The sequence below is a fragment of the Cebus imitator genome, unplaced genomic scaffold (assembly GCF_001604975.1).
Source record: "Cebus imitator isolate Cc_AM_T3 unplaced genomic scaffold, Cebus_imitator-1.0 Scaffold6, whole genome shotgun sequence".
Lineage (NCBI taxonomy): Eukaryota > Metazoa > Chordata > Mammalia > Primates > Cebidae > Cebus > Cebus imitator.
In genome coordinates this window covers 4,025,510-4,046,658 of record NW_016107321.1, presented here as the reverse complement: position 1 = coordinate 4,046,658, position 21,149 = coordinate 4,025,510, and the positions used below count along the sequence as shown (strand labels likewise).

Sequence of the window (21,149 nt, the reverse complement as noted above, 5' to 3'; positions counted from 1 at the left end):
GTTTATATTGCATTTTATTCATTCTTTACTCATAATCTTCCTCCACTGTCTCTCCTTCCGCTTCTGAGTTATTTGAATTGCTGTACAACATTTTTTTGTTTTGGGCCGAAATCAGCCTCATCGTATTGCTTATTTGTGTTCTCAATACTTGACTATTCCTGTATATATTTGAATATTGCTGTCTCCCCTCACTGTAAGTCCTTCATGTCTGCTTCCCAAGTTCCTTCTGTAATAGTTTTCTGAAACTGTCTTGGCTTTCTCAGGCCTTGCTTCAGTTTATCGATACCTTTTTAAAGAATGTCAGAACCAACTGTTACTGTGGGTGTTCTGACAGTATCAAGAGCAGCATTCCATGCTGTGGATTTACATTAATCTTAATTCAGCAGACATCCCTGCCTTCATAGAGTATACAGTCTGTAATCAGGGAGACAAAGCTTGAATAGGTAGTTAAATGTGAGACATGCCCCAGGCTCCACCCTCAGCCCCCGTCTGTTCTCACATCCTGATGAGAGATGGCGGGGGATTTGCTTAGAGAGTGAAGTTCCGAGGACGGATCTCTGAGTAATGTAAGGAAGGAGAAAGAATGAGACCTGGGGAGAGGGGTGGGAAGAGCATGGCATCGTGGTCAAGCTGGAAGAGGCGGGGCACTGGCGCAAAGGGCTAGAATGGCCCGGACTAGGCAAGGGGAGTGGCATGGGTCCACTGCAGAGCCTTTCCACTTTTCCTGAAGATACTGGGTGAGGCAGTGGAGAGATACACAGTTTCCCAAGTTAAAGTTTCATTTCATCCAGTCCAGTAAGCTGTGCTGTCTAGTAGTATCCACCACATACTTTATTAGTTTTATCTTTGTTCAACCCAGCAACAAAAATTTGGAAAGATTGCTACACATGACAGAGGGACAGTACCCCAGGTTGACATGACAGTCCATATATCAGCTCTCTGTTTCACATTAAAAAGTTACCATTCATCCAATCCAAACATCCACCCAATACACACATTCTCTCGAAGACTAGCATGGTTCTGTCCAATACCTTGCTATAATTCCAATTCATTAGTTCTCATAACTTATTTGAAAAGGCACATTTGGTCAGTCTGATGTCATTCTTAGGGCATCTTTGCTCTCTCCTAGCCATTACTGCTTGCTTTTATGTACTCAAAAGTCATCCATTTAATGCTCCGTTCCTGAATGTGGCTGCAAAGCAGTCTCTATAACCCACTCACTTTCCCTCCTTAAATTGCCTCCCTCCAAGTCGGTTTCCTCAAAGGTCATCCCTTAATGGTTCACAATAATCACAAACCCTGGGTACAGCTGATGCAGGCAGAAAGGTAAGCATTCACTGTTCACTTAGAGCAACTCATTCCCTGACCGAGCCGAGTGTGTTCCGCCCTTGCCCGTGGTTAACCTCTTTCTTTGACAGAACAAGCAAAAGAGGGGCTGCTCTGTTTCCCGCCAACAACTATTGCCTGCGTGCCCGTGGGAGGCCTGGGCCAGGCTCGCTGTTTCTGCCTCAGAGGCAAGTCAGGAAGCTCCAGTTGTAGCATTGGGTCGTCCCAGGCTATGCCATTTTTACCTAGGAGCTGGCTCTGCAGCGTTGTGGCTTAGACACTTTACAAGTCTGGGCCACCCTGTGCTAGTTCATCGCCTTTCCATCCTCATCATGTGCAAAGACAGAGAATGGCATTCCAAAATTCCATGGATGACTTTTCTGAACTTCCTAGAACGTTTGGCAAAGATCTGGCTAAAACTAGTATTATGGAATAGAAAAAGGAAAAGTGACATTTGTATAATTTATTCTTGAAATGCAAAGGAATGATTATGCAGCAACCTTTGTGTTCATACCACTCACCTCCTTAAAATTCAACAGAAACTAGAGGTGCCATAAATGTCAAAAAATCTCGTCATTCCGACATGTAAAACAAGACTGCCTCGTATAAAAAAATCAAATGTAAAAATTCTATGAGTCTTACCAATGAAAAGCTTTACTAACACAGCCCTGGGGGATGTTTCCAGATACCGAAGAGATCTAAGCAGGTGCTTAAGAACTGCTTTTTAACCCATTCACAACCTTTGTACTAACCCTCTAGGATGAGGCTGCAGGAGATGAGGAAGGCCTGGTTGGGAACCTGCATGTCTGTTCCCGGAGAACAGCTTTGCTTTTTTGCTGGTAACTCCGAAACGACAAAGTATTGACTGCACAAGGTACTCAAGTTCATTCTGGCCTAATTATTCATAAGGAAGGCGGTTCAGTCAGAAGATAATTGAAATTCCATTACTCGGGCTTCTAGTAAGTGCCCCCTTCATGCAGTCACTCTTCACTGAGGGCCACTATGGTGAGACCCTGAGGCGGATGGGGGATGGGGCAGGGCTGTGAGCTCAGGAGCCCACCCCTGTGCTCAGAGAGATGGGACTCCAATGGGAGACCTACTATGTAGGTGCAATTTCTGATATCTTAATTTTTGACCAAAAGGGTAATTTCAGACAGTTGAATGTCATGATCGGCTACTGTGCCAATTGGTGATGAATTCTGTGAATGGTATCCAATGTCCTGGACCAAGAGGGACAGCAGCATGTCCTTGGTCCTCGGCCTAAGAAGTCCAGCAAGTCCCTCTCTCAAGTTGTACATCCGTTGTTTTCAAAAGCCATTGTGACAGGTCAAAACCCCAAAACACCTGGAGCATCTGGTTTATGTTTCAGTGTACTTGACGCTCTGGGAACACTCATCCTAAGCCCTGGCTGCAGGAGGCGGGGATGCTGAGGACGTGAATGAGCATGCTGGAAGTACGCAAATGCCTAAGTAGGTGTCAGGCACTGTGCTGGCTTGCAGGATTCTGTGACGACCAGGCGGGCCCTGGGCCTTCATTACAGGCTCCAGTTTTGGAGTGAGAGGGATTGGCATGTGTACAGATTGCTTGCTTACGCTCTGTCTAGCATGCACATTCAGGATGGGACTTGAGCTTCATTCATCCTGGCCAAAAAAAAATGTTCAAAAATTGTTTTGAATTAAATTTCTGAAGATAGGGAAACACGCTACTGAGATGCAACCAATTTCTTGTCCACACAGCCACCATATTCTTATGTAGATGGGGAAAAATCCAGAAAAGCGGGAATTTAAGCAGTTGGCTTGAAGCCCCTAAATGGTTCCTTGGCAGAAGCAAAGAATGAGCCCAGAGTCTGAGATGCAAGATGCTAGTCTCTTCTGAATGCACCGTGGAGCAACGCAGTGCGTTCGCAGATGCCGTGTTCAGCAGCCTGGAGCACCAGCTTGCCCACCTTTGCCTAGAAACGCCTTCTCAGCTGAACGGCTACTCTCCCAGCAGCACCTGCCTGTCAGCAGAGCTCAGCCCCCTGCACCAAGGAGTGACTAGGACCAGAAGAGTCAGAACGCGTGGCGAAGCCAGCACATCCGTGAGTATGTTGCATGTAGGCTTGCTTCAGTATTTCCTTCTCTATAAACCTCACTTAGGAGCTACTGCAGTTAAGGCACTGTCAGACACAGTTGTGAGGGAGGCAGCCTGCGGGGACTACTCCACAGCATCTTGGGGAGTCACCATTTGGGGCTCTCCTGTAAAGTCTGGGGGAAGGAAGCAATGGCCTAGTGGTCAGCTACAGACACAGGTGTGCTTCCATGTTCTTTTAACCACAAATGGCAGCTCACAAATATTCCTCCAGATAGCCTAGGGCCCCTCAAGAGACGGGCAAACCAAGTATTTGTTTTTCTTTATCTTTAACCTAATAAGTATGCGGAAAGTCTGGCATTGCTTTAGAGAAAGCTGGATGAAATCTCTTCCTTTGAGCAGGAGTAGAGACTATAGAGAATTTTCACTGGATACCTTTCTTCCCACTTTGGTGGATATTTATGAATAAGTTCTAAAGCCTATGCAAAGTCCCTTCTGTTTTGCCTGGGGACTAGCCAGTCCACTCCTCCACTCCAGTGGGGTCTTTTCTGTGCCTGTCACATCACCTACTATAAGTTTGGCTGGACAATTAATGAAATTTAAATCACTTTCTGTCCCACGTATGGAAATATTAGAAAACCCCTAATGTTTTAAAATTTAATCGTCAGCTACTTTTACAAGGCTTCGCATGCATTTGTTTAGAGAATACAGCAGTTGAGATATTCCAGTTTCTGTGTGATCACATGAAAAAACTTTGTTTTCTCTCTGTAAAAGTAAGCAGAGTTGTAGACTGACTCACAAAGTGCCTTACTTCATTCGCCTGGTTAATCATGTTAACTTGGTAGTCGCAGAATCAGTCCACTTCCCCAGACCTCAAGCTGCATCTTCCAAATGATTGGTGTCTTTTAATAGAGTCCCCATGGGCTGGGTTTCCTGGAAGAAGACCATTCAATTCCCTGCCTCCAAGCTGCAGGAGTCGCCTAGCATATGGCCCCTGATGTCCGGGGATGACCCTGCATTGCTCACCAGAGTTCAGTCAAGGTTTGTATTTTTCTCTGCCACCTTGAATTACAGAACAGGCTCTCAGTAGGGTGATAAGCTCTAAGCTAGAACGAGAGGGAAAGGTGGAAAAGACAGGAAGTGTAGCTCCTTAGTCCATGGAGCTCTACTTAGGACACAGAAAGATGGCTTAAACTCCATGGGTTTTTAACTCATAGAAAAATTAACACCATGGGAGCCAAAGCAGTTCTTTGCTGAAGAGATGGTGACCTCCGTGTGACCTGAACGTGGGTGAAGAGCTGGCCAGGAGTACCTGTGGCTGTCTGTGTCGTTAAGGGTACAGGGTACAAGGAAACCAAGTCTGCAGGCCACATAATGACATTGTTCTTCATGGACAGGCCAAATGACTGATGAGAAAGGTCCAGATCTCTCTCCCCCAGCATGCCACATTCTCTTTCGGCCCTGAGGCAATTCAAAAACCTGGGGCTTAGTTACTTCCTAGGAGAATTCTTCTGCCTGCATTCCTCCAGCCTGGCACCTAAGGCCCTAGCAGGCAGCCTGTTTGCTTGCTTTTGTTTTGTGTGATACCAGAGCCAATTCGGAAGAAAATGGAATGTCTGTGGGCACCTGGATCTATGTTTTTAGAACTTATATTACTTCTGTGTTGAATGGAAGAATGACAGCAAGAAAATGACACGTTTTTAGTATGACAAGAAAATTTCTGAGCATTTTTTAGAAGTAGCAACATAGAGGCAGCTTTCTAATCTTTCATCCTTGGATTAGTGCTTTAGGATGAAGTGTGCCTCTTTTACCCTTTACAGCCCAAGAGGTAGGTATCATTACCCCCGTTGTGCAAATGGGGAGCTTCTTTCAGCAAGGAAGTGTCTCACCCAAATCCGACAGCCGATGAGCTGCAGGGTTGAGGTGAACGGCATACCTCACAGCATCACAGACCCCTCTGAGACCAGCCCGAGACTCCAGCGCAGGCCCACCAGGGTGTGCTCAGACACACAAGGCTACACACCGTGCGCACCTCCACTTATCCAAGGGCCCATTTTGCCTAGGGTCACGTCCTGGGCTTTAGCCCACAAAACTGCAGTCAGTGCTTCATGCGGTGTGCGGGGTGGGCAGATGTGCTGGGCGCTCCCATCAGGCCTGCCTGCAGTGCTGCCAGCAAGTTAACTCAGGGCCCAGCTCTGCAGTGTGCTCTTCCCACAAGTCAGCCAGGATTTGTTCCCTTTTTCACTTCTGTGGATTCAAATTCATTTGTGTCAACAATGCATTATTGTCCTGTCAGCAGAGGGACCTTCTCTAGCGCTCTCTAACTCCTTGGCGTATCTAGTTTGGTTGTGGTTGGTAAACAGTGACTAAATGAGCAAATAGCCAAAACCATGACGACTGAACAGAATATGCCTTATACTATTGGGCCGGTTTTGTATGGAGCAGTTCGTTCCTGCTCATGTTACACACGCAGCTTCTACTGGCAGTTTGCAGCTGCACACCAGGAGAAAGATGTATCCTGCCTAACTCATGCTCCAAATACACCTCTGTCCAAGTGCCATTGGTACCTCGGCCTAAGACGACATAATAGCTGCTATTTAATTGTTCTGCAAAAATAGCATTGCTTTTTGTTCCTTCTTGTTTTGCATTTTTGGCACCTGTTGGCTGACAGCAGTCTGCAAAGGCCACTGGAGATGCTACAGGGCAGAACTCTTCCGTGGAGTAAAGTGGGAGCAGGCAGGAGCCCAGAAGGAAGGCAGAAGCCCAGGGGGGTTTTCGTACATGGGATGTCGGCTCTGATTTGACCCTGATCAGAGCAGGACCTGGCTGCTTTAGGGCACAGACAAGCTCTACATGCTGGGAAGGGCCAGGTATTTTTATAATGTGAACCTGCATTTCTTTAGGGGATCCAACTTTGGCTATCACGGCTGAGAGGAACAGTTGTTAATGCAAGCTCATCTCACAAATCACTAGAGTCCCCAGGCTGTACATTCATTCAACTTCAAGATCAGTTTCTTCAGAGTTGGGCACATCTTCAAGACTTTTATGCCAATAAACTCCACTGCAGAGACTGAGAGTCCTTGCTATGTGCCAAGGATGCGCTTGGTTGGTCTCCACGCACGTGCTCGCTGTTTCTGCCCTCACAAATGCTCATGAGCACCTGGACCTGTGTCTCTTGCAAGGAGCTATGCTGGCCTCCCCACCCCTCTGAACTGCCCACGCCTCTGCAGCAGCTGCCTCCTGTGAGCAGGATCTGAAACACTAAAGCCATGGCCAAGGGCAGGATGAGGGGCAGCACTCTGTAAACATAATCCACGGATGACCCAGACAAGCACTTTAATTTTTTTTTTTGGAGACATAATTTAAGTCATCTTACCTAAAGCACTTTTCACTTTATCTCTGGCAACCAAGGGTTACAGAAAACTCAGCACCAAAGGATGAAAGGGTAACTTGTGCCCTTCGGTCCCCAGCCCTGCCCTCCCCTGCAGCCTAAAATACCCTTTCCATGATCACAGAACAAAGCTCACGCTCACCACACAGCCACTCTCACACACACTCACACAAAAAGAAAACCAAAGCCCACAAAAGCACGTGGGGAATAAAAGATTACAGAACATCTTCCTCCCCATCCAGCCTTCAGGCCAGACTCCCTGGCTGGAGAGGCCGTGACTTCTGCCGTGCCCAGCAGGGGCTCACCAGCCTTCATCACCGTGTCCCACTAAGGAGGATATGCAGAGGCCACCAGTTCCCCAAGGTTCCCTTCGGATGGCGACACATCCCTGAGTCAGTCATTCTGTTTCTGCTTGCTGTCAGAGTTCCCGTAGGCAGAGCCCTTGTCAATTTCCGTCACACCAATCATCCATCGGACTCCCATGGAGGCTGCAGACAAGGAGAGTAGAGTTAGGAGTGGCCCAAACAGACTACAGGGCCATTTGCCCACAAAGCACGTGAGAAGGCCCGTGGCTGCAAATCATAAGCATCAGCTGAGAGCTGGTGGGTCTGAGGTGCCATCATCCTACCAGCTTCACAGTCACCCTTGAGTGTGGGCATTTGTGACGTTAAGACAAAGCAAGGCTACTCTGGTGGGGGTTTCCTTCTTGGACCTTGAAGGTGAGTGATTTGGCAAGCCATGCACAGCTGTTCACAGGGACTCAGAAATCCTTGGCTGCCTCTGCTGGCCCCCAGGTAAAGAGGATTCTCTTGTGAATGAGGGGCAGGAACTTAACAGGCACGTTTGGAAAAGTTTGATAAAGAACAGACCAGGAGCCTCAATGGGGGAATTGTGTCCTGACACACTTTCAATTTTCTGCACTTTTATGGTGCTTGGGTCTTTTATGGTGGGCACAGAGCATCTTTGCATTTCACAGAAAATAACTGAGACCCATCCATTTGAAGGAAGCATGCGATCTCTGTGGGCTTGGACAATGTGCCGTCTCCGGGGCTCCGAAGCCTCAGAGAGGATGCCAGGCTTGGGGAGACGAGGCCTTTCACAGGGAAACCCCAAAGTCTTCCTTGGCTCCAGGAAGCACAGGTCTGCTGTTCATAGGGCAGGAAGCAGGCATGACACGGCTGCCCACCACAGAGGCAAGGAGCAGCGTGCAGAGGCTTGACGCCAAGAAGCAGCAGTAGCCCAAGAATACTGGTCACCTGGAGCCGGCGTGGATCAGTGGAATGTCACTGAGTCTCCACTCGGTGTTGTCCACCTGCAGCAAAGGAGAAGCCACAGGCACCCCAGAGGAAGGCAGGGAGCTGCCTATCCGTCCCCACCGGGCTCCAGCACAGGGCTTTGCTCAGAAGCAGGAAATGACACCAGTGAGCAGAGGATAGGGACGGAGCACTCCCAACAGTTAGGAGTGGAAGTGGCAGCTGCGTCACCACCCAGCAGGGAACGTGTGGAATCCAGCGCTAGGTGGGAGGCTGGGCCATCCAGGCTATGGAGTGAGTCCCAGACCTGGTATTCGAGAGTCTCGTACTCATCCTGAAGTCTAGTTTCCCTGTGATTGCAGTGTGAGCCTGCTCCTCATCCATGGCACAACTTCCTACACAGACGACCTGGGTCCCAGCCCTGGTGCCACCTCCCCGGGTGGTGCTGTCAGCAGCCCCTTGCCCTCCACTCACCCACGAAGAAGACAAGGATGAAGCTGGCCAGCGTCAGGGAAGACCCGCTCCTGATCATGCTGACCAAGAACTGGAAGAAAGGGTAGAGCACCAACGAGGCCCAAAACAGCCAGTTCACCAGGGTCCAGGGCCGCCTGGGGGGCACCATGGGCGTCTCCGGGAAGGTGCCCGTCCTGCAATACTCCTCCTGAAAGGCATCCTAGGGGACAGAAAGGGGACCCTCAGACGCCACACAGGGCTTGGTGGCAGGTCCCTCCTGAGGCCCTGCTTCCAAGGGAATCACACAGACACACAGGTGCCAATGGGGTTCGGCAGAACTGGGGACTGTAGCTCCTTTCAGAGAGCGCTTTGTGGGCAGCTGCTGTCTTCCTGATGCTGCAACTGGCTGCCCCCTCCCACAGAGACACTGGGAGTGGCAGGGCTGCTGTAGCTGTCACTGAATGTAGGGCATGGAGCATGAGCTCTGGCGCCAGCCAGCCTAGGCTAGGATCCACCTGCTGTGGGCAAGCGCCTGCATCCCTGAGCCCAGGCCCAGGTCTGTCTAAAGGGGCAGCAGTGCCTTCTACAACAAGTCAGTTGGAGATTGGAGTGGACACTCCATGGAAACCTGGCCCACAGTCAGGGAGGAGCTCGCCACCCAGCCTGGCCCGGGATACGCTCTGCCACTGTGGCCTCTCCACAGCCAGTTTACCTCGGCTCCTGCGGGGCAGCCCACGCGCACCCACCACCCTGTTTGCCACTGGAGGGCTCTGGGGGCCATGATTCAAGGCAGCGTGAAGGACAAAGGGCTTGAGGGCTGCAGCGTGTGGCTCTCCGAGGTAACCGCAAACTCAGGACTGGGTGTCCAAGGTGACTCTTCTAAGCAATTGTTAGACCATGTAAAAAGTAAACACTCATGTCCTTCCACTAAGCAGATTCTTAGTGGGAACTATCTACTCCTCCATATCCACCCCAGGGCATGGCACCGAGCAGCTGGCACAGCAGTTACTCCGGAGCCCTCATGGCGTTCCCTGCAGTCCCTAGGTGAGAACGGGGGGCCTCTCACAGTGCCATGTAAATGTACTGCAGAAGAACACAGTGGCTCTTCCCTGGGTGTCTCATGCCACGGAGCTCCCACTGAGGGACTAGGGCTCGGCCGCAAGAAGCTGCTGGGCACCAGGGAGGGACCCAGGAACCTGACAGTCAGCAGGGGTGCTCAAGCAGCTGGAAGCTGGGCTGTGTCAGGACACAGGGAATGAGGGGCTGTGGCACCAGGATGCCCCCTGGGCCACATAAGGGGAGGGGCCAGGGCAAGAGCCGCCTCCAGGGAGCAGAGCTGAGCCAGGCAGCCACAGGGAGTTGCCCAGGTTATAACGTGGGCAGCTGCCTCAGGTATTGTTAAAGTTGCACGTGGCTGACTGTGCGTGCCCACAAAAACGGGTGTGAGTGAGTCACGGCGAGGCCCAGTTTGTGTCCCATGAACTAGCCTGGTAATCTCCCAGTTCTCTAAGGAGTCAAATTTTCTGGAAAATGAGCGAAGTTTTCTGGAAAATGAGGAGTCAAGTTTTCTGGAAAAAAATGTTTCCAACTATATGGAAATATAATTGAAACTTATGCTGGCTGTTTTCCTTTAACAACTTGAGATAGAAAGGTCGGAAGTACCCCACACTTTTCTCCGTTTCCGTTCAGGGTGTACTGAATCGCAGGCTTTCTTCGCCTCTCAGAGCCACTTATAGTATTAGTCACTAATTAGGCCACTTTGGAAGGAGAACCCCCAGCCCTTCCCTGGGCAGTTCAGGGGCCTCCGCTCTGTCCTTGGCCCCCTGCAGCCCATTCACAAGCCTGGTCCAAAGAAAGCGTCACTTGTCACATGACTCTGCTCTTGGACATCGGCCAAGGGAAGCCACATCATCAAGCAGTTTGAGAATAATCAACGTGTGTGCCAACCACACCGTCAAGCAGTGAGAGTGATCCGATGGTGGAGGACACTGACCAATTTCACACAAGGAGGTGAGCACCATGACAGAAGCACAGGCGACGCCCAGAGAGGTGGTACCCAACCCTGCCAGGGAAGGAAGCAGCATTCCGCCTGCCCACCAGACCGGGCTGATTTTTCTTCTCTTGGATTGGGGGGCACCTGAGAACTAGGTAAGGGGGGTGATATTTTTGCACTTTGCTAAAATATATATATATATTTATATATAGCTTGCTTAAGGTGTCATTTATATGCTATAAAACGCACCCATTTTAAAAATGGGCAAATGTGGTTTTTGAAAGAATTTTCCTTAGTAGTTTTTATAGTATTTTTTTATGGTAATATCACAAAGGGGAACTTACCATGGTGACTTTTTCTGTCTTGTTTTCCAGAAAGACATTTGCTAGGCCAAGGTTTTTGTATTTGCACCACTAGCAAGAAGAAAGCACTCCCTTTTCTATGAGCTGCACAACTCAGAACTTCCCATTCACTTTATTTTTTGAGACAGAGTCTTGCTCTGTCACACAGGCTGGAGTGCAGTGGCACCATCTCTGCTCACTGCAACCTCTACCTCCTGGGTTCAAGGGATTCTCCCTCCTCAGCCTCCCAGTAGCTGGGATTACAGGCACCCGCCATCATGCCTGGCTTTGTATTTTTGTAGAGATGGGGTTTCACCATGTTGGCCAGGCTGGTCTCGAACACCTGAGCTCAGGTGATCTGCCTCAGCTTCCCAAAGTGTTGGGATTACAGGTGTGAGCCACCACACTTGGCCCCATTCATTTTAAAGTTTTCTTTCTCTCTGGTTTAAAACACTAAATCTCACCCCCACCCCTCACTTTTGGCCCATGACATTGCCACGGTTCCTCCCACAGACCAGTGCAGCCAGTTCCGGCCACACTTCAGGCTCCCGAAGCAGAATGTCCATGGCCAGTCTTGGTCCTGCAGCTCATTTTGTAATAAAATTTGCCCCACAGGGAAAGGACTTCGTGGTTTTGTTTCTGTATGTTACTGTGTGGCACAGTATAAAGCTGGAATTGGGAAATGGAGTCACTGAACGAAGGAGAGTCGGTTTGTTTCCAGAAAGAAGCATCAACCCACAAGCCGAAAGGAGAACGAGATCCTATTGACAGGTGGCAGATTCCCCAAACACCCACTGCAGCCGGCAACAAAGGCACTCCAGAGGAGACACGCGCAGAGCACAGCTGCTCAGCTTTCCCAGCCACAGCTCAGCAAAGACAATGTGTCTTAGGGCCCGGGGGAAGAAAGGAGGGAGAGAAGGAGGGGAGGAAGAACAGGAAAGAAAAAAGAACAGAGGAGAAAGTAGGGGAACAGAAAGGAAGAAGGGGCTCCTGTTAGTCAGCAGGTGTGGGCGGGGACAGGCTCCATGAGGGGCGCTCACAAGCCTCGGCCTCAGCCCACAGACATCACCCGAGTGCATGGCCAGGACTTGCAAAGGACTTACCACGGGGGCCAAGCCTCGAGGCTCACTGCTGCCCTTCTAAGACCCTTCCAGTTTAAGTAAAAAAAACAACTGCCAGTCCTAAAAGTGGTCCTTGTCCTTGAGGGCCAGAGCAGGGGAGCACACCGCTCCTCACCGGCCACCATGCTTGCTCCCCCAGCTCTGCGCACCACCCAGAGCTGCTCCCGACCTTGGCCTCCACAAAACAGCTCTGAATGTAGCTTGCATTCACTTACTTGTCTTTAGAGACAGGGTCTTGCTCTGTTGCCCAGACTGGAGTGCAGCGGCTCAATCATAGCTCACTGTAACCTCGAACTTGTAGGCTCAAGCGATCCTCCCACTTCATCTTCCCCAGTAGCTGGGACTACAGGTGTGCACCCCCAGGCCCAGCTAATTTTTTAAATTTTTTGTAGAGAGAGGTTCTCATTATGTTGCCCGGACTGGTCTCAAACCCCTAGCCTCAAGTGATCCTCCAGCCTCAGCCTCCCAAAGCGCTGGGATTACTGGCATGAGCCACTGTGCCCAGCCCCTCCTTAAAAGATAATGTTCTTTATTGCCAAGAGAGAGTTGGCTGCAGACTCGTTAATAACTGGCTCTGAGATCTCGCCTACCAGGAAAATGCCTGTGTCACCACACGGCCGCACGGTGCATGCACAGCTGTGACGTGAAGGGACCCCTGGTGCCCAGTGCACTGACCTTCTCCTGGTAGAGCTTGTGCAACCAGGCCGAGCACTTGGCATCGTCATCAGGGATGTCTTCCAGTGGAATCCTCCTGCAAAGGCAGAGAGCAGCTGGCAGGGAGGAGGCGACGCCCACCTCCCAACATACACTTTCCAGGAATGGTGTTGCCATTTTTTTGTTTTTATCTAGGTAGCCTAACTCATGTGGAAGTGAAGAGAATAACACAAGTGATAGAAGGGGCATTCCACATCTATACTGGGGAAAACATAGGCCAAAATGCAATTATGACCCATTAGGGAACAATCCCAGGCCCAGTTCAGTGGTACAGACAGATGCTGTCAGAACAGGGAACGTTGCCTCATTCCATCCTCCCTCCCACCTCACAAAAAGGCCCCAAAACCTGATATTGGCCTCTCCCAAAGAGGACAACACGGCCTCAGTTTCCACATGAAACAATCCAATCTACATAGAATCAATGTATCGGAGATAATACACTAGTTATTTCTTAGCCAAGCAACCGACTTCCTGGTAATGCCAGATTATCTCCCATTAAATGATGCCTCTGGCCTCGGTTGACCTTAAGGCAGACTCTGCAAAGGTTCTGACAAGTCAGTGGCGTGGATGGTGAATTAAGGTTCTCCCAGATGGAAGAAGCCAGGGCATCTTCCCCAGGCGCCATGGCTCAGGTAGGAACCCTGAGTCACTGTGCACCAGCAACAGCTCAGAGACTCAGGTGGCTCTGGGGACTGCCGCTGGCAGGGGCTTGCCACTCTGTCATTTGCAGAAAGCCCATACTGAGCACGGGGAGGAGTCACTCTGCCACCTCTGCCATTCCTATTCTCAGGTTGTTGGCTCTTGTGACTTCAAGGGATGTTCATTTATACTCAGTTTTGTCCATGTCAAAGTCTGCATCTGGCTTGACTTCCCAGGTCATTTCACTGCCTTCTGTGGCCTAGGAATATCTTAGTAAGAAGACTTTAGAGCTTATCAATCACACTAGAGTCTGTTAAGAGAATAAATGATGGGATTCCATCTTATAACAAATTATAATGAGCCACTTCTTTTGCAAGGCAGTATTGTACAGAGGTAAGTTTTTCACATAATTAGAACTTACCCCATAAGCTTCTCTGGAAATATTCTTTCACCTTTTTTGTTCCTATACACACTGTACTTCTGTGAATCCTCTACTTCTTTGCTGTCTGATCTACTCTGCTTTGGAAATCAGCTCTCTCAAGTCTGCACAGTATTTCTTTATTTGGATAGTGGGAATGTAGTGAATTTGGCTCTTTTCAGCAACTTGACATTATCGCCCTTGATGTCTCCGTGCTTTGTATTGATGTATGTTCAGAAAATGCCTCAATTATTTTTAATGGGCAGCTACAAGAAGAAAAGATGTGTGTTGAACAGCATCAATGCTAACCTTCCTCTGGGGTCGAGTGTGATCTGGCTTCAGCGAGTGAACGTGTCAGTATCATCTCTGGGCTGATTCTCACACATGCTTGGGAGAGTTGCAGCTATCTGAGAGGAAATAACCTTGCACATGTCTTGGGGTTTTCCCAAATATCTGAGCCCAACTGGCCATCAGGTGGAGCTCCTGCCAGCTCTCGGAGAACACGGGGAATAAAACCTCGCTTTATTCCTGGGAGAAGGTCTAAAGGTCCCCTTTTCCTCCTGCCTTCATATGCCACAGAACCGAGTCACAGGCAGACTCGCCTGCACCATGAGACAAGAAGACAGTGATGGTGACGACGCTGTCCTATTTTTATGGGAAAGCCAGATCGTTTTTAGATCAGAAGCTACTTAACTGGCTGCCAGTCCACCAAAACACCTCCCAGAAAAGCTTGGACATTCGGTGCGACTTGGTGGGAACAAAGGGCCACTGGATTTTCACGGTGCCGTGTTGTAACTTGGCTTCCATAAGGTCTTTAATCAGAAGGTTCTAAGCCACTGGGTTAGTTCTGCATCAGTGGGCATTTCAGATCCTCTCAATTAGCATTCAGAGAAGATGACCTACAGCACAACAAGCCAAGACCATCCCTGGCCCAGGTCACACTGGGCTTTAATGTGTGAACTGCCATTGTGATTACCATCTGCAGCACCTTTCAACTGTCTCCCGCTGATCTTGGTGACATTCTGGAGCTCTTAGGCCCATTCTATAAGTCAACAAGCAGGCAAGGAAAACTAGTTCGACTAATACGTCTGGAAGGGTCTTCAATAAAATCATTAATGGCCTGGAACATAACACAAAAGTGAGACACTGCAAAAGGGTTTTGCATTTGTGCCTAGAACGCCTTATATAAATATAGATCTGTGTGTATTCCATACAGCACACCCATCACCCAGGAAAAGGGTCAATAAGATATTCTCTTCACACCAACGCCAAAATAATTCTAAAATGTGGCCTTCCCTTTGTTCGGCCTAAGCTCTTTGATAAGAAAGAGCTGGTTAAAGAGGATCCAGAAGTGGCTAGCATGGAAGGAGACTTCAGCAGATGACTCACAATAGCAGAATGTGTACAAGTTCGATGCAAAACAGTCTGCAAAGAAGTCCATGTGACCCGGGATCCCTGGAGGAAGTTTCTAGGTCATCTGTGATGTGTTTACTTTGAAATGGGCACTGTCTTTTCTGGAAAGGAAACGGTTTGACTTACCTAACATACAAATCTGCATGATATTTCTTTCCGTTTAGGACTCCCAGCAGTGTTGGATTTTCATTATTTCTGAAATTGAGTGTACAGTCATATACAGCTGAAACTATAAAAAATAAAACAAATACAAAGCAGTATATAGCGTGTGAACCCAATTTTGTTCTGTAGATACACACAATGGAAGACAATAATCAAACTGCTGACTAAGGTTACCAAGAAATGGTGTGGTTAGAGTTCTTTTTTTATATATTTTTTTTCTTGGAAACGGAGTATCACTCTGTCACCCAAGCTGGAGTGCAGTGGTACAATCTTGGCTCACTATAACCACTGCCTCTTGGGTTCAAGCAATTCTCCTGCCTCAGCCTCCCAAGTAGATGGGATAATAGGCACCCACCACCATGCTCAGCTAATTTTTGTATTTTAGGTAGAGACAGGGTCTCACCATGTTGGCCAGGCTGGTCTTGAACTCCTGACCTCAAGTGATTTGACTGCTTCGGCCTCCCAAAGTGCTGGAAATACAAGCATGAGCCACCATGCCCAGCCCAGATTACTTTTAAAGCTATACTGCAAAGTCAGGTCTAGAGGTACTACAACAATGATTTGTCACTTTCCAGTGTCCCCAGCCTGTCATTTTAGTCAACAAACACCAAAATTTAAACAAATGTGGATAAGAAAAGTTATTCCAAAGGAAACTATCTAAGGATGTGCTTCAGTTACAGCGGCATATCCATTCTATGAGCATTATTTTCCCCTAGGAACATAAGCTAGCTACAAATTATCCTAGGATAAGATACTGACGAGAAACTCCTTACGGAAGGGGATTGTAGTCAGTTGAAGCTTGGCTGAGAAGCAACAAGTATCTGTAAGTTTAACACGTCTACCCAAAGGTGAGTTAACCTATCAGAGTATTAGAAGTTACCTCAAAATTCGTGCCACAGCCCTGGGACCTGGCCTGTGCTCAGTAAATGCTCACTGGATCAAAGGATGGGAGAAGACAGGAAGGAACAAGTGACGGAACAGAGTGGATAAATGCACAGTGCAAACAGTGGCCACTTGCTGAAATGTGAGAGCACAGGACAGAAGGAGGAATAGGTGGGAACCCCAGTGGCCGCCACCTTATCCCAGTGGCAGGATCTCCCAGCCGGCTGGGGCCAGGTCTTCTGGAGAAGGGAGCCTCTGTTACACAGCTGCTGAGATGACGGAGGTCAGGCACTTACTGCAGGGCCCAGCACGTGGTTCAATAAATGATGAGCCAGACACTTCACTGGGAGCTTTACACACATGCAAGGATTAATGAAGGGCGTGGGAGGATGGCAGGGGGAGGAGAGGCACTCGGTCTGGTTGGGAATATGTAGAACCAAGATTCAGAAACAATAAATCACCGTCTGTTTTCTTCTCCCTGCTGCCTGACCACCGGGCATGGTCTGCAGATGGACTGGCTGTGCCAGTGGTGGCGGTCCTACTGCTGGCCTGCAGGAGAGCCTGGGAACGGGGCAGGAGTGCCCGAGACCACGCGCCCGCACCTTGGGGCTGGAGGCGGGACTGTCCTGAGCCCTGCCGAGGAGCAGCTGTCCGGTCAGGGCTGCTGGCAGAGAACCTTGATGCCTACCACATTTCCCAGGCATTTGCATAAACGGGCATCTATAGGAACAGCTGTTCAGGCTGTGTGGACCGTGACTGTAGCGTCCTAGGGCTTCTCAGGAAGAAGGGCCCGCGGAGCTCACGTAGTTCAGCGGCTTTGACACCTCCTTTCCTCTGACTCGCTCACACAGGGACCCATGCAGACAACAGAAGAAGCCGACCCTGGTTAAGCAAAGGTGGGGAGAACCCACAGCTTCCCCAAAGAACCGCCTAAAAACCAGCAACTTGCACAACTCTCGTTTTCCAGAGGAAAACCTCAAGAAAAGTGTCTTGAAGGGAGAGCCAGCCTGAGTCTAACCGCAAGACCCATCAGAAGGAGACCAGCCCCTGCCACCCAGGAGTCATTCCTGGCTCGCCGTATACTGGCTGAGGCACAGTGCACCTGCTCCTTAACTTCTCTGAGCCCTAATGTCCTTATCTGTGAACTGAAAGCAAAAAGAAAAAGCAATCTACCTTCCTGAGACCTGTGAGGATACCCTACACATACAGTGCGTGCAGGGCCTGGCATGTCAGAGGCGCCCAGGGCCGGTGGTGGCTGTTATTAGGGAGGGCCTTGTTAATGCCCCGTGATGAACAGCAGAGAGATGGATGGCCTTGCAGAGGCGAAGCTCAGTCAGGAAGCCCACTGGTCCAACCAGCTTTCTCACTGAAGCATCCTTGCAACCCTGACAGATTTTGCAGAACTCAGAGCAAACTTAGGACCAGAGGGGTAAGGTCACTTGCCCAGGGTTGCACAGCTGGTCAGCAGAGGAAACAGGATTCAGTGAGGTCTCCTGATCAGGGAGTCCACATGGTCTTGACTCTGCTGGAGAGGGTGGCGCGCAGCAGACTGGGAGGTGGAGGGGAGTGAGCAATGGGGGCGTCCTTGGCCCTGGGGCCCAGGGTCAGTGTGGAGGCAGGGACAGCAGGGGGCAGGTGAGTTCTGGCCCTCAGGCTGAGCCCAGAGCAAAAGAGACTTTTAGACAGCTAGCGCCCTTTTGTGCCGCCAGCCTTCTACGAGGCTGGGCAGAGGGGAAGGGGCACAGAGGCGGTCGCCCGTTGGCCCACGGTTCTGCGAGCCCGAGTGAGCTACCGAGACTCCAGAGCCTGCTTTCCTGTCCTCTCTCTGGGAGTGAGAGCTGCCTGCCAGGATGTCGTGGGGACTGATGGTGACAGTGTGTGTGGAGCACATGGCATTGTGCCAGTAGAGGGTCATCAGGGAACACTGGCGAACAGAAGGGGGATGAGGAAGCAAGGGAAGAATGTGGGCAAGAAGAAACCGGTAAACAAGGGTAAGAAGGGCAGGGCAGGCACACAGAGGGGAGAGAGGGCCCGGGGCACAGACCGCCGGGCCTGGGTTCCTGCAGGCCCAGAAGGAAGCGGGGCTGGCGCTGGCCTGGGTGTGCAAGGGTGAGTGTGTTTTAATAGGCAGAGGCCACGAGGGAGTGCTGCCTGGGGGCCTGACACCACTGCTGCAGCTGGTGGGCCACGTGGGGACTTGTTAGAGGTACAGATTCACCAGCCCTGTTGCTCCAGAGGTCCTGGTAGGAGGTCGGGCAGGGCTGGAGAAGCTGAGGGGCCCCTGATGCAGGTCTGGGGAGGAGTTCAGGACCCCCTGCCCTTAGTCCCAGAAGGAAGACAGGAGACAGGAGAATAAGGCTGAGGAGGGCGACAGCGTGGGTCTGGGCGCCACGTTCAGCTGGGTTCTAGCTCCCTCCAGGAAGGAGCCAGGCTCACCTGAAGTGTTTTCCCTGAGAAGGAGCAGAAGGAAGCTGCCCCCAGGGCCTGGAGCCCAGGGGAAGGGCCAAGGGACTGTGGGGGTTGGGAAGGAGGCCGGCTGTGCAGCGGACAGAGGGTGTTTCTGAACTGGAGCCAGGCAGGTCGAAAAGATGACAAAAGCATGACAAGAGGCCAGAGGCAAGCTGCTGCTATTTTCTTCTTACCAATGGCCACTCAGGGCTCTACACTCTGAGGCCAGCTGCAACAGGCCACAAGCTCAGAGTTCAGCCAATGCCAATGGGTGGGCAAGAAATGACCCTCAAACCCAACCGTGCTGCCTCGTGCCTGCAAGCCTGGAGCCAGGTTACCCCATGGGCCATATCCAGGCACCCAGCCTATTTGCCAGCAAAGGGCAATGCTGGCCTGGGCACTCCAGGAAAAGTAGGTGCCCACCCTGGGTGCCAGCCAGGGATGCAGGTGCCATCTGCCCTCGGTTCCCAGTCCCAAAGACCAGACTTGAACAGCCACTCTGAACTCATAGCCTCATGTAAGCTGGGAAGTGCCGGCAGGAAGCAAGCTCCGCCCATCTGGAGCTGCCACGGAGGCCCAGGGCCACACACTCTTCCTTACCTACATTTCTCAAGCTCCTCACGGTGATGGCGAAGCCCTTGGTTCGTGGCAACAGGTGGTGCTTGAGGCTAGGCAGCCCCTTGGCCCGGGCCACCTGCATGCTGATCTCGTGCTTCTTCTCCGTGAACCGCGTGCCCTCACAGTGGATCAGGAACTGGAAGGCAGGAGGCAGGGGTCACACACGGCCCCACAGTCACACATGGCCCCATAGTCACATACAGCCCTGAGGTCACAAAAGGCCCTATGGTGACACATCGCCCCACAGGCACACATGGCCCCATGGTCACATACATCCCTGGGGTTACACACGACCCCACAGTCACACGTGGCCCCAGTCACATGTGGTCCCATGGTCACATACAACCCTGAGGTCACACACAGCCCTGGAGTCACACACATCTCCACAGTCATGTGTCCTGTGGAAGTCACACGGGGTCCCACGGTCACAGTCCTGCAGGAGTGCTTAGGACACAGCTGCTCTGGTGCCGACATACAAAATATTTCTCAGGGTAGTCCCGGAGGTGCTGCAGGCTGGTGGCGACCGTCTTGCGATCCTGCTCCCACTTGCGCGTGCAGAAGACCATCTCGGTGAAGTACCACATCCAGCCGATGATCGGGACGTAGGCCAGCTCTTTCTTGGCCAGGACCTTGGAACCCTGAAACAGAGGAAGGAGCCCAGGGACCCATGAAGAAGGTGTCAGAGCCACCTCCCGGGGCTGCTGGAGACTGTAGTAGAAAAAGAGGAGAAGGCGCCTCAGGATGGTCCCAGAACACATGACATCAAGGCCATGGACCCTGGAGCCCTCCCCACCTTTCAGCTAGTGGTCTAGGTTGTGCCCACCCTGCCCATGTTGGGGCAGAAGGCAAGGCGGCCCTGGTTCTCAGTGCAGAGGGCAGAAGTTGTGAAGGCAGCCTCGAGCAGTCGAGGGTATTCAGGGTCCTGAGGATCCTCCTACCACCATCCAAACGGTTTCCAGGTGATCCCTGCATGTGCGCTTGCTAAGCCCACCATGCAGCTGTGTGACACTAATTCCTGCACCTTTCTGCAGATCTCACTCAGTTTTGTGACATTACTATATTACAAAATATAGTAATTCTTGATTGCTGAAAATGTCAAATGCTAGAAAATGTAGCAGTCCCAGGCATGAGGTTAAGATCCTTCTCGAACAGTTGTTGGCCAAATACTCATTCGAATCCAAATTTTCCGAGACAGCTCGGCCCACTCTGCTGAGCTCTACAGTTGAGGCAAACGGGAGTCTCCACTCACAGAGCAGGCCACAGAGCCCAGAGAGATCTCCGGGCATGGCTGGTCTGAGCTGGGAGTAAAACCCAGACCAGAAGACGTGCTCAGTGCCCTCCACACCACCCCCCCACACCCCCGTCTTTGAGGCCAAGACGGGCAGCGGCACTTGCCAGAGATCTTGAGGCTGACGCAGGTGCATGAGCCTGGCCACCAACAGGTCCCCTCTGGGGACTCTCAGAGCAGTCCCGGGTCCCCAGGGCTCAGTTTGGCTGTCACCCGCCAAGTGTCCACATCAGCCCCCCCGAACACTGAGGAAGACCAGGGCTTCTGTGGGATGGAGGGGGCAGCAGAGACACAAGAACTGCTTTTTAGCTGATGGATGTGTATCATTTCACCTTAATTTTGGAATTGACCAAGATGTTCCTTGATCGATGGGACAGTGACGGGGCCAGGGCTGTGGGTTGTTGGGGCAGCCCTAAACCTAAGATGCCCACAGCGAGGGGAGCCGCTCGGCTCCATGCAGCCCTCGCTCCTCTTCTGCCCAGCCCTCCCATGCCTCTCTGCAGCTTCAGCTCCGCACAGGGGAAACCGTGTCCCCCAACCCACTGGCAGAACGGAAGACGGTCTAAACAGCCAACTGCTACCCTACTTTAAAAAAACAAGAAACTTCTTCCCTCACATG

The 21,149-nt window shown here is 50.9% G+C and overlaps 1 protein-coding gene across 3 annotated transcripts in view; it reads right to left on the bottom strand.

Moving 5' to 3' along the window:
• Window positions 1-806: 806 nt before the first annotated feature.
• AGPAT4 (1-acylglycerol-3-phosphate O-acyltransferase 4) overlaps window positions 807-21,149 on the bottom strand; it is a 137,441-nt gene continuing 117,098 nt past the window's right edge. Inside the window, exons 4-10 of one of the 3 annotated variants that reach the window (XM_037741759.1) lie at window positions 19,719-19,880; window positions 19,225-19,378; window positions 17,620-17,725; window positions 15,259-15,327; window positions 12,624-12,699; window positions 8,515-8,584; window positions 807-7,275 (exon numbers count right to left, since the gene is read on the bottom strand). In XM_037741759.1, coding sequence (XP_037597687.1) covers window positions 7,181-7,275; window positions 8,515-8,584; window positions 12,624-12,699; window positions 15,259-15,327; window positions 17,620-17,725; window positions 19,225-19,378; window positions 19,719-19,880 — 732 coding nt within the window. In that variant the 3' untranslated portion in view covers window positions 807-7,180. Of the gene's footprint in view, window positions 7,276-8,514; window positions 8,714-12,623; window positions 12,700-15,258; window positions 15,362-17,619; window positions 17,726-19,224; window positions 19,379-19,718; window positions 19,881-21,149 lie in introns of all 3 variants that reach the window. The other 2 variants (XM_037741756.1, XM_017538009.1) reach the window with 2 other exon arrangements.